The 13695-nt window shown below is 43.6% G+C and overlaps 1 protein-coding gene across 1 annotated transcript in view; it reads left to right on the forward strand.

Moving 5' to 3' along the window:
• The window catches only part of DNAI1 (dynein axonemal intermediate chain 1), a 205599-nt gene that overhangs the window by 115528 nt on the left and 76376 nt on the right, over positions 1-13695 (forward strand). The window contains exon 18 of the mRNA XM_039355382.1: positions 208-307. Within this exon, the coding sequence (XP_039211316.1) occupies positions 208-307 (100 nt within the window). The remainder of the gene's footprint in view (positions 1-207; positions 308-13695) is intronic.

The following is a 13695-nucleotide window of genomic DNA, read 5'->3' on the forward strand; positions in this document are numbered from 1 at the left end:
GGGAAGGCCTGGGGAAAAAAAGTGGGAAAAAATGGGGAAAAAACCAGTTTTTTTTTCTGTTTCCCTCCCCCCAAACGGCTTTGGAAAAAAGGAACAAAACGGGAGGAAAAAAACCCTGTGGTTTTTTTTTTGTTCAATTTTCTGGGTTCTTTTCCAGGCCTTCCGATCTCTAAGTCCTGCCTGACCTGCTGGATCTTCTGTTTGCAGGACACCCATGTTTATCTACGACCTGAATTCTGCAGTTGGCGACGTGGCCTGGGCACCTTATTCCTCCACCGTCTTTGCGGCTGTAACCACCGACGGGAAGGTAAGAGGTGGCCGTGGAGGGTGATAAACCCCAGGTTTATCCAGCAGATGAAGAAGTCAAGAGGGATCTTAGATGTATGAGGGAGAGCAAGGACAACCCAAGAGTGCTCCAAGAAGACCACCATATTCTCAAGGCTATGCAGATAATTTCAGTATTTCCCACAGTGAGATCAAGGACCAAAAGATTAATTGGTTAATCGCAGCCAGCTAGATATTTAGTTTCAGTATTTCCAATAGTCATCAGGTCATGGGCCGAAAGACTACCGTAAATGCCGGCGTATAAGACGACTTCCGCGAGCGCTGAAACGGCGCCAAAGACGGGGGTCGTCTTATACGCCGAGTCGTCTTATACGCCGGAAATACTGGTAGTTTCCGGCGTATAAGACGACGTTCTAGGAATGCGGCCCGGCTATAAAGATGGGGGTCGTCTTATACGCCGGGTCGCCTAATACGCCGGCATATATGGTATTATGATTGGTTCATCACAGTCAGCCAGATGTTCAAACTGGATTTAGCATTTTTGTCTAACTATCAAATTCTTCCCGAGTACCTGGGATAGACAGATGTGGATGTTTTATGATGTTAGAGGCAGGGGTAGGCAACCCAAAACACTTAAAGAGCCACTTGGACCCGTTTCCCACCAAAAACAAAACACTGGGAGCCGCAAAACCATTTTGATATCTAAAATGAAGATAACACTGCATATATCCTTTTTTACCTTTATTATAGGTGTGTGTATACACACACACACATTAAAAATAAAAGTAAAAATATGACTCTTGGGAATATCCATACTATTAAAACAATGATCACCAAGAGAATGCTTTAAGAGAATAAAATTACATACACACAAAGGTAAAAAAAGGATATATGCAGTGTTATCTTCATTTTAGATGTCAAAAGGGTCTCTCTCTCTCTCTGTCTCTCTCCCTCCCTCCCTCTCTATCTGCCCTTGGTCTGCCTGCTACTCCTCTTCCCCCGCTCTCTTTCTTTCTCTCTCTCTCTCTCTTTCCTCTCTCTCTCTCTCCCTCTCTCTCTTTCTCTCTCTCTCTTTCTCCCCCCCCCCTCCTATCTGCTGCTCACCTGACAAGCTTCAAGCTGTTGTCCAACAAGATAAGGGGTAGACAACCTCATCTCTTTTATGACTCATGGACTTCAACTCCCAGACTTCCTGAGTCAGTCTAGCTGGGCTAGCTAGCTCTCTCCTGCCCTTCCTGCTTCCTGCAGAGACGCAGCAAAGGGAGGAGCTCCGCCCAGTAAGCTTTTCAGCTGCTCGGAAAACACTGTGAGTCCACTCTCTTTTACACACACACACACACACAAACACACAAACACACACAGAGAGAGAGAGAGAGAGAGAGGGAGAGAGAGAGAGAAGCAGGGAAGCACAATTCCTCTCTCTGTCTCTGTCTCTCTCTGCAAAGGCAGACGAGGCTGGGAACCGCAGGGGAAGGCTCAAAGAGCCGCATGCGGCTCCGGAGCCGCAGGTTGCCGACCTGTGTTAGAGGTATCGTCACAGGATGTAAGCTGTTCCAAGTAAAGCTGCCTTCTGCAATTGACCGATGGGGATTTTGCCAATGCCAGTGGTGTTCAAGTGGTGCTCTATTATTATGGTTCTTGGCACAGTCAGCCAGATGTTCAGACTGGGCTTGGCATTTTGGTCTAAATATTAAGCCCTTTCCAAAGACCTAGGATAGGCAGATGTGAATGCTTGATGGTGTTAAAAGTATTGTCTCTGGATGTAAGCTTTTCCAAGTAAAGCTGACTTTTGCAATTGACCATTTGTCAATGCCGATGGTGTTCAAATGGTGCTCCAGATGTTTTGGGATTGCACCCGAGGCACCTATCGTTATGGGTATTACCTTTGCTTGCCTTTGCCACAGTCATTCTATTTCTTTTTTGCAGCTCTTTTGTGTTTTATGATCTTCTCCAGTTCTTTCTCTTCTCTTCTGCTGTCTCCAGGTACTGCCATGTTCAATATCCAGACTTTTTTGTCTTGCTTATCTGTTGTTGTTAAGTCTGGCGTGTTGTGCAGCAAGTGCCTGTCAGTTTGAATTCTAAAGTCCCAGAGCACTTTTGGCTTCTTCATTTTCTGTGCCTTTCTCTGTTTTATGGTTCCCACCAGGCAAATGATATTTCTTGCAGATCTTCCAATGCACCATTGTTGCTACTTTTGTCATGCCATTATTTGTCGTCAGTCTGTGCGATCTTCTCACAGCATCTAACCAGAGTTAATTATTATGATTTGTCTCATACTCAGCCAGATATTTAGACTGGATTTGACATTCTATCCACTCACTGAGTCTTTCCCAAGGACCTGGGATGGACAGATGTTCTTTAATAACATTAAAAGTAGTGTCACGGGATGTAAGCTGTTCCAAGTAAAGCCGCCTTTTGCAATTGGCCGATGTGGATTTTTGCCAGTGCCCATGGTTTGTAAGCATTACCACTTGTTTTGGGATGGCCTCCGAGATGTCTATCGCTACTGTTACTATTCTATAGAATAGAATAGAATAGAATAGAATAGAATAGAATAGAATAGAATAGAATAGAATAGAATAGAGCTGGAAGGGACCTTGGAGGTCTTCTAGTTCAACCCCCTGCTCAGGCAGAAAACCCTATACCATTTCAGACACTTGACTGTCCAATCTCTTCTTAAAAGCCTCCAGTGATGGAGCACCGGCAACTTCTGAAAGCCAGCCATTCCACTGATTAATCGTGGAAGGATAAGAAACAATGGTTGGAAGCTGATCAAGGAGAGAAGCAACCTGGAATTAAGGAGAAACTTCCTGACAGTGAGAACAATTAACCAGTGGAATAACCTGCCTCGAGAAATCATGGGTGCTCCATCGTTGGAGGTTTTTAAAAAGAGACTGGACAATCATCTGGCCGAGATGGTATAGGTTCTCCTGCTTGAGCAGGAAGCTAGACTAGAAGACCTCCAAGGTCCCTTCCAGCTCTATTCTATTCTATTCTATTCTATTCTATTCTATTCTATTCTATTCCAGAGCTTTTTTTTGTCATAGAACGCTCAGAACGGAGTTCCGGCACCTTTTTGGGATGGAACCTTGTAAGGTAGGCAAGGCGGGTTGTATAACGTGTGTGAGTTCTGGCACCTTTTTTTTTTTTATAAAAAAAGTACTGTTCTACTCTACTCTACTCTACTCTACTCTACTCTACTCTATTCTACTCTACTCTACTCTAGGAAATTTCTCCTTAGTTCCAAGTTGCTTCTCTCCTTGGTTAGTTTCCATCCGTTGTCAGCTTGACCCCCTCCTCTTTGTGGCAACCTCTCATGGCAGACTGGCAGTGAGGTGGCAGTTCTGACATTGTGACTGTCTGTGTACTAACTAAAATATCTCTTCTGATCACTCCAGCAGCTTTCCTCAAACAGCTCATGTCCAGATGGAAATCTCAGCCTCTGTGGAGGGTGCCAGGTGAAGGTGGGCTGGTTTTTAGATGCCCCTTAAACAAGGAAGCAGAAATTGCTCCCATTGCTTGCCTCTGAGATCTCCTGCTTGCATAGCCTGGCTCAGCCTTTGGAGATAACTCAATGCCCTCACCTAATGAAGCAGCCCTGCCTTCATTCCCCCAAGAAATCCACTTGAATGGGATCGATAAAGCAGAATTCTGTTACTCAGAGCATTTGGCCTATTTGCCACAAGAGATGATTGCTCTTCACCCCAATCATTCCCATTTCCCAATACACAGAGCAGAGAAAGCCTGGGTCTCTTTGCAGCTGCAACACAATCGTATGGTTTGTGTGAGGGTGTGTGTGCGTGTGTCCCTGCGTGCACAGAATCGGCTGTAATCGCTTTGCTGTCAGTTAGGCTTTTGTACAAAGCAGACAAAGGAGGTTTTTTTTTTTTTGTCACCGAGTGAGTGAAGAAGCATCAAGAAGATGACCAATCTGAGGAGAAGGGAAATGTTCACCTGAGACAGAGAGAGCTTCCATGTTCAGAGACAGTATACCTTGGAGCCCTGACAGTTGCTGTCCTGCAGAATTACAGAATAACAGAGTTGGAAGGGACCTTGGAGGTCTTCTAGTCCAACCCCCTGCTCAGGCAGGAAACCTTATACCAGTGGTGGCGAACCTATGGCACGCGTGCCAGAGGCGTCACTCAGAGCCCTCTTTGTGGGCACGCGTGCCATGCCCCAGAGATGGCAACCATCCCTCTTCAACCAGCCGCCTGAGGTCTCATGTGGCCAGATGCATCCGGGCACAGCTGGTTTCCCTTCCCCCCCCCCGTCCCATCCCTCCTGGCCTCACATGCTTTCCTTTTCCTGGGCATGACCCACTGCATCGCCTCCTCAGCTGTCAGCCAGCTGTCCAGCTCAGAGGCAGCTTCTCTGAACTGCTGGCAGTGGGCTGTAGAGCCCCAGAGTGCGCCAGTCAAGGAGCCGACAGACTGTGGCTGCTGACAGACACCGTCAGCCCCCATGCGCTCGCTGTGTGTGGGGGCCAATGGTGTCAGGCAGCAGCTGCCCCGGCCCCTGCCTTGACTTGCCCCGTGGCAATGGTACCGCCACCCTGCCTCGCCTCATCCCTCAGGATGAGTCTCCTGCCCACTGCCCCACCTGCCTGGATCTCCCCCAACCCTGCCCGGCCCCCAAAGGCATCCCTCCCCATGAGCAAGATTGAGGTGACCATGCACACTTTGGCCACATCCATCCATTGCCATGACCACCACAGCCATGCCCGCCCAGTGGGCCACGTCCCACCTGGCACCCAGCGATAAATAAGTGGGTTTTGGGTTGCAGTTTGGGCACTCGGTCTCTAAAAGGTTCGCCATCACTGCCTTATACCATTTCAGACAAAGGGTTGTCCAATCTCTTCTTAAAAACCTCCAGTGTTGGACCAAAGGGGAGTGGACTTTCAAGAGGCAAGTGGACTTTCTTTGTTTTTTTCTGGAAGAAACTGAAGAAGCTTCTTGGATGAGAAGCAAAACGTCCTTAAGGAGAAACAAGAAAGTCCACTTGCCACTTGAAAAATTACCTTTGGGATAACTGTGACCTGGATGACTGAGGAACTCCACAGTCTTCCAGTGTTGGAGCCCCCACGACTTCTGGAGGCAAGTCATTCTGCTGATTACCCGTATTTTCCGGTGTATAAGACGACTTTCTAATCCCTGAAAATCTTCTCAAAAGTCAGGGGTCGTCTTATACGCAGGAATATACGGGTAGCTGTTCTCTGAACTTAAAACCAATCATCCCCCTAGTGGCCAGCCCTATTTTTTTTACAGAAATAAGCACTAACAAGACAAAGCTTTCTAGCAGCAAAGGAGCTCCTATTCTGCTCATCTATAAACAGAAATTCAATATTGTACTGTATTTTCTGGCGTATAAGATGACTTTCTAAACCCTGAAAATCTTCTCAAAAGTTGGGGGTCATCTTATACGCCTAGTCGCCTTATACGTCGGAATATACGGTAATTGTTTTCACTGTAAGGAAATTTTCTGCTTTGTTCCTTCATTCAGTCAGTTCCTTCATTCCCAACACATAACTTCCTGAAGACATCTGCCTGAGGATGAGAATAGAATACTGGACCAGATCCTGTGAGTCTGACCTTCCTTAGGGCATCTTGACCATTTCAGGACAGAGGTCATTTAAGTTCAGCCTTAATGTTTAGTTTTTTCCTCCAGCTGACCCCATCCTAATGTTGATAAAAGGGTCAAGTCAGAAGTTCAAGGGCTAAAGCAGACTCCCCTGTAAAGTTAATCTACAGCTTCTGCCATTTTATAGTGTGGAGTGAAAGTGTTAATCCTCTCCGGTAATCTTGAACTAATCCTACTTTATTGTAAAGCTGTAGGAGAAAATCAGACAGAGCTGGAGGACAGAGTTAAACATGTCATCAGCTTAGCATCTTTACATTGCCACAAAGGATCCAAGTCCAGTCCCCTTGAATTCCATTGATTTTTATCTAGCGCTAATTTAGTGCTGACCGTTGACTGCGTTCTTGTGTATAGACTTCAATAAATCTTCTGTACTGCAACTTAATGTACGTTCCTGATCCTTTGTGCCTGACAAAGGCTACATTAACAGAATCTTGCAAGTCTGAAGGTACCAATTTCCAAATGCTACTTTTAACCACCTGATCAATCAGGATGGGTCCTTCCTAAGTTTCTTCCTCTGATCATTGAGCCACTGGGGACTCCTGCCTCTCTTCTCTTCTTTAAGAAAATAATCTCTTTAAGAATTTAATCTCTTCTTTAAGAAGAGATTGGACAGCTATTTGTCTGAAATGCTATAGGGTTTCCTGCTTGATCAGGGGGTTGGATAGAAGACCTCCAAGGTCCCTTCCAACTCTGTTATTTTGTTATCCTGTCATTCTATTATTGTTGCCTAGATGGGAGTACCAGACCATCTTATTTGTCTCTTGAGAAACCTATATGTGGGTCAAGAAGCAACAGTGAGAACTGGACACGGAACCACTGATTGGTTCAAAATTGGGAAAGGAGTCCGGCAAGGCTGTATTCTGTTGCCCTGCCTATTTAACTTATATGCAGAGCACATCATGAGAAAGGCAGGGCTAGATGAATCAAAAGTTGGAAATAAGATTGCCGGGAGAAATATCAACACCCTAAGATATACAGATGATACCACTCTAATGGCAGAAAGCGAAGAACTAAAGAGCCTCTTGATGCGGGTGAAGAAGGAGAGTGCAAAAGTTGGCTTGAAATTCAACATTAAGAAAACCAAGATCATGGCATCCGGTCTTCTCAATTCCTGGAAAATAGATGGGGAAGAAATGTAAGTAGTGACAGATTTTATCTTCCTGGGCTCCAAAATCATCGCAGATGGGGACTGCAGCCAAGATATTAAAAGACACTTGCTCCTGGAGAGGAAAGTTCTGGTAAATCTAGACAGCATACTAAAAAGCAGAGACATCACCCTGCCAACAAAAATATGTATAATCAAGGCCATGGTTTTCCCAGTTGCAATGTATGGCTGTGAAAGTTGGACCATAAGAAAGGTGAGCATCAAAGAATTGAGGCCTTTGAACTATGGTGCTGGAGAAGACTCCTGCAAGTCCCCTGGACTGCAAGGCAATCAAACCGGTCAGTCCTAGAGGAGATCAGCCCTGACTGCTCTTTAGAAGGCCAGATCCTGAAGTTGAAACTCAAGTACTTTGACCACCTAATGAGAAGGAAGGACTCACTGGAGAAGAGCCTAATGCTGGGAAAGATTGAGGGCAATAGAAGAAGGAGACAACAGAGAATGAGATGGCTGGATGAAGTCACTGAAGCAATTGGCGTGAGCTTAAATGGACTCCAGAAGATGGTAGAGGATGGAAGACCTGGAGGAACGTTGTCCATGGGGTCGCGATGGGTCGGATACGACTTCGCAACTAACAATCACAACAAGATAACCACTCTTCTCTTTGTCCCCCCCAAGGTTATCCACACATTCCATGACAGAAAGTGAAGAAAGAATGACATGGAAGAGAAACACCTTGGGGTGGGAACAAATAACATTGAGATGAATGTCAATTTCACATTTGTGTAGCTTTCTTGGCCAGACCAAGGAAGAGGGTCTCCACTGTCTTCTTCCAGGGTGTTCCCAGAAACTCCTAATGTAGCTTCTATTGACTTTATGAACCCATTCTCAGGTGAATAACCAGACCTACACATGCAGAGCTTAAGCTAACTACTTTATTATGTTCTGTCTATAGTACAGGAATCTCCCCAGCCTGGCAGCCTTCTCTACAGAACAAATAGATAAAACTCCAAGGAATCCATGTTTAATGAAAAGAAGAACTAGGGGTGACATGATAGCAGTGTTCCAATATTTAAGGGTCTGCTACAAAGAAGAGGGGGTCAAATTATTCTCCAAAGCTCCTGAAGGCAGGACAAGAAGCAACAAATAGAAACTAATCAAGGAGAGAACAAACCTAGAACTAAAGAGAAATTTCCTGACAATGAACATTAATTGGCAGAATGGTTTGCCTCCAGAAGTTGTGGGTGCTCCAACACTGGAGGTTTTAAAGACGAGATTGGACAGCCATTTGTCTGGCATGATATAGGATCTCCTGCTTGAGCCATGGGCTGGACTAGAAGACCTTCAAGGTCCCTTCCAACTTTGTTATACTGTTATTCTGTTAATCTGAATTTAAAGGGGTTAGGAGGTAGCTCTTTTGTGGTTACGCAGTGATGCCAGGCTACCTCTTCACTTGATCCTATCTCCCTGCCAGGATGGGTGCTTCCCAGCACACATCCATGTAGCTTTCCTGACAAACCTATGGAGATGGTCTGCCACTGCCTTCTGCCCAGTCTTGCCTAGAGCCTCTTGGGATTCCCTGGTTTCTCCCATCCAAGTATAAATCAGGTCTGATTTGCTCGGCCTCTGAATATGAACAAGGTTGTCTGAATGAGATAGAACACGTTCATGGAACATTGGACTTTCAGTGACCACTTGGATGGATGGCTATCTGCACTGGGTCTTGAGCAGCAATCTGGAAACTGTGAAAGAACAAAATATCCTTTATCTCACCTCAATAGATCTGGCTAGTATAAATTCTGGCCTTCCCTCTTTAATCTAATTTGTCTGGAGCTTTGCTCAGCAGTCCTGTCTGAGCAGCTGCTCTGCATGTTTTTCTTTCTGGAAAAGGTAAGATTGATTTTAAGCAGCATGGTAAAATGTCCCCGGATGAAGCACCTTTAGGCCAGTGGTGAATTGGCAATAAATTTTCATGCAGAAACGTCAGGCAGGAATAAATCTTCAGACGGAAACTGTGTACCAGAGTGCTCAATCAATAGCCATACCGCCACACAGTTGAAAATACAGACTTGTAGTTCTCTCCTCTCTCCTACATAGAGGTCTAGAGAAAGTGCACATGCATGTCTGTAATGGTACATGGGAATGGCTCTTGGAAGCTTGGATGAAGAAATGCTGGCTGGGGAGCTGAGCCCTCAGCTGCACAATGGGCGCGGCAAGATCAGGAGACCCTCCTGAGTTCAGATCTGGCTTAATGTCAGCGGTCCCAACTTGGTCAGTTAGAAAAGAATGACTCTTGAAGCCATTATTAACGAAAGTACACTTTACTAGAGCCAAGTGATTACAGGGTAGCAAAGCCAGAGCTGAACTTTCGCACCCAAAGTATCTAGTTTACTGCTTTTTCAAGAGGCAACTGGACTTTCTTTGTTTTTCCTTGAAGATGTTTCACTTCTCATCCAAGAAGCTTCTTCAACTCTCTTGAGGTCAAATAGACAAAGTGAATTGAGCTGAAGAAGCTTCTTGGATGAGAAGCGAAACAACTTCAAAGAAAAACAAGAAAGTCCAGTTGCCTCTTGAAAAAGCACCTTTGGGACAACCATAATCTGCATGACTGAGAATCTCCATAGACATCTGGTTAACTCTTCCCTTCTCCCAACCTTCCCCTCTCGGTATCTCCAACTGTCCAATTACATTCGAACAAATTGTTTGGGTGTTACATTCCATTGCATGACCTTGGAACTGCGGGTGGCTCCCACGAGACATAATAATAATAATAATAATAATAATAATAATAATAATAAACAGCTAGCACAAGCATTAAAAGATGCAAATATTGCAATATCAAGTATAAGCACCAATTCATTGCAAGAAACAAACCAACTAATGTACAGCACAGCTGCAGTTATAACAGAATACCTGGGATGCAAAATCAACAAAGAAGAAAAACAAACAAACAGTGCACCAGAAAAATGGAAGGTTAGACTAGAAAATAAGATCAGCAAGTTAAGATCACATGCAAGCAAGCTAGAACAGATGAAAGAAAAGAAGCTGAAGAACAAGAAGACCAAAGAATACCTAATCAAGAAATACCACTTAGAAACAAGGAAGATCAAGGAAGCACTGGAAATAATAAAGCAACAAATAACAGCTATAGCCAGGAAAATCAGTAGATATGAAGCTCGAATTGCAAACTATAGGCAGAACCTCCAATTTCAATCCAATCAGAAACGTTTCTACCAATCCATCAATGGAGAAACTGCAAGGAATCAGTCAGTACCTGACAAGGAAGAAACAGTGCAGTTCTGGAAGCAGATATGGGATAACCCAAAGAAATACAACAAGGATGCGGCTTGGTTAAAAGAGGTGGATGCAAATAAAACAGAAGTTGAAATGAAAGAACTAGTAATAACAACAAAAATGGTAGAAAAAAGAGCAAAGAAAATCAAAAATTGGTCAGCACCAGGTGAAGATGAACTGCATGGGTTTTGGTTGAAACATCTAACTGTTATACACCCACTCATTGCCAAGCAGTTCAACAATATACTACAAGGAGGAGAAATTGAAAAGTGGCTAACAACTGGGAAAACCTACCTAATAATGAAAAATCCAGCAAAAGGGGCAACACCAGGTAACTACAGGCCAATTACCTGCTTACCAACAACTTTCAAATTACTAACTGGTGTAGTAGCTGATGCAGTACAACAGCATCTAGTTGAAAACAATCTCTTTCCACCTGAGCAGAAAGGAAACCGCCCCAATAGCAGAGGAACAAAAGATCAACTCCTAATAGACAAAATGATCTTGGAAAATTGCAAGAGAAGGAAGACCAACCTGAATGTGGCATGGATTGACTACAAAAAGGCATTTGACTCTCTGCCACATGATTGGATAATAAAGTGCCTAGAAATAACAGGAGTCAGTAGAAACATCAGAAAATTTGTGCAAAGATCGATGGCACAATGGAAGACACAGTTGCAGATCAATGGTGAGAGGCTGGGAGAGGTTAATATCAAGAGAGGAATATTTCAAGGAGATTCATTATCACCATTACTATTTGTTATTGCACTGTTTCCTCTGTCAACAATACTGAATAACTCAGGACATGGCTATCAAACATCAAAAACATCTGCCAGACTATCCCACCTCCTTTATATGGATGATCTGAAGCTGTATGGAAAAACATCATCTGAAATAGAATCGCTGCTCAACACTGTCCGTATATATAGCCAAGATATTGTAATGGAGTTTGGCTTGGACAAATGTGCCACACTTACTATCAAACAAGGAAAAATAGTGAAAACTGAAGGAATCAAGATGCCCCACGAAAATAACATTAAGAGTCTGGATGAGGAAGAGTACTACAAATACTTGGGTATCCTTCAAGCTGACAACATCAAGCACACTGAAGTCAAGAAAAAGATTAGAGGTGAATACATCAAGAGAGTGAAGAAGATCTTAAAGTCCAAACTCAATGGAGGAAATACCATAAAGGCAATCAACACCTGGGCAATCCCAGTCATTAGGTACACAGCTGGAATAGTGGACTGGACTCAAGCAGAACTAAAAGCAATGGATAGGCAGACCAGAAAAATAATGACAATGAATCATGCCCTTCATCCACGCAGTGACATTGATAGACTTTATCTACCAAGGCAAATAGGTGGGCGTGGAATGCTACAAGTACATCAGATGGTTGAAGAAGAAAAAATGGCTTTGGAAGAATATCTGAAGAACAATGATGAAGATGCACTGAAATTAGTATATCAGGAAGGCTTACTAACTACTGGAGAGACCAAACTGGCCTTCAAGAAAGACCAAATGAAGAACAGAATAGAGGCATGGGAAGACAAAGCACTACATGGCCATACATGAAAAAAATAGCTGGGAAAGCAGATAACAATAAAACCTGGCAATGGCTAAGAGCAGGAAAATTGAAGAAAGAGACCGAGGGACTAATTCTGGCTGCACAAGACCAAGCCTTAAGGACAAATGCATACAAAGTCAAAATTGAGAAGACAGCAACAGACAGTAAGTGCCGCCTATGCAAAGAAGCTGAAGAAACAGTGGACCACTTGGTAAGCTGTTGCAAGAAGATTGCACAACTGATTACAAGCAGCGGCATGACAAAGTAGCAACAATGGTGCATTGGAAGATCTGCAAAAAATATCATTTGCCTGTAAGCAAAAACTGGTGGGATCATAAAATAGAGAAAGTCATAGAAAATGATAAAATTAAACTGCTCTGGGACTTCAGAATTCAAACAGACAAGCACCTGCAACATAACACCCCAGACTTAACAATGTCGATAAGAAAGACAAAAAAGTCTGGATAGTGGACGTGGCAGTGCCTGGAGATAGCAGAATAGAAGAGAAAGAACTGGAGAAGATAACAAAATACAAAGACCTACAAATAGAAATAGAAAGACTGTGGCAAAAGCAAGCAAGGGTAGTACCAATAGTCATAGGCTCCTTGGGTGCAATCCCAAAACAACTGGAGCACCACTTGAACACCATTGGCATTGACAAATTCGCTATTAGTCAATTGCAAAAGGCGGCCTTATTAGGAACTGCTTCCATCCTGCGACGATACCTGTAATACCATCAAACATCCACATCTGCCTATCCCAGGTCCTGGGTAAGGACTCGATAGGTAGACAAAATGCCAAATCCAGTCTGAACATCTGGCTGACTGTGCGATGATCGATAATAATAATAAATAGACTTAAAATTGTCGAAAAGAAGACAAAAAAGTCTGATAGTGGACGTGGCAGTGCCTGGAGATAGCAGAATAGAAGAGAAAGAACTGGAGAAGATAACAAAATACAAAGACCTACAAATAGAAATAGAAAGACTGTGGCAAAAGCAAGCAAGGGTAGTACCAATAGTCATAGGCTCCTTGGGTGCAATCCCCAAAAAACTGGAGCACCACTTGAACACCATTGGCATTGACAAATTCGCTATTAGTCAATTGCAAAAGGCGGCCTTACTAGGAACTGCTTCCATCCTGCGACGATATCTGTAATACCATCAAACATCCACATCTGCCTATCCCAGGTCCTGGGTTAGGACTCGATAGGTAGACAAAATGCCAAATCCAGTCTGAACATCTGGCTGACTGTGCGATGATCGATAATAATAATAATAATAATAATAATAATAATAATAATAATAATAATAATAATAATAATAATAATAATAAGAATAATAATAATAGTAAAGTTGGAAGGGACCTTGGAGGTCATCTAGTCCAACCCCCTGCTCGGGCAGGAAACCCTATACCATTTCAGATAAATGGCTGTCCAGTCTCTTCTTAAAAACTTCCAGTGTTGGAGCATTCACCACTTGTGGAGGCAGGTTGTTCCACTGGTTAATTGTTCTCACTGCCAGGAAATTTCTCCTTAGCAAAATTTCTTCCAGCCATTTCTTTAATAAGTTCCAAAATTTTTGTGCCTTTGGGCATTGCCACCACATGTGGTAGTAATTCCCAACGGTCTCTCCACACTTTCAGCATATCGAGGATTTCCCCTTGTTCATTCGTGCTAATCTTGTGGGAGGGAGGTGCCACGTATAAAACATCTTATAGAGGTTTTCCTTATAGGAGGTTGCTAGAGCAGTGATTCTCAACCTTTCTAATGCCGTGACCCCATAATACAGTTCCCCATGTTGTGGTGACCC

This window comes from Crotalus tigris, unplaced genomic scaffold (assembly GCF_016545835.1).
Source record: "Crotalus tigris isolate CLP2741 ecotype Arizona unplaced genomic scaffold, ASM1654583v1 scf7180000018684.1183181, whole genome shotgun sequence".
Classification (NCBI taxonomy): domain Eukaryota; kingdom Metazoa; phylum Chordata; class Lepidosauria; order Squamata; family Viperidae; genus Crotalus; species Crotalus tigris.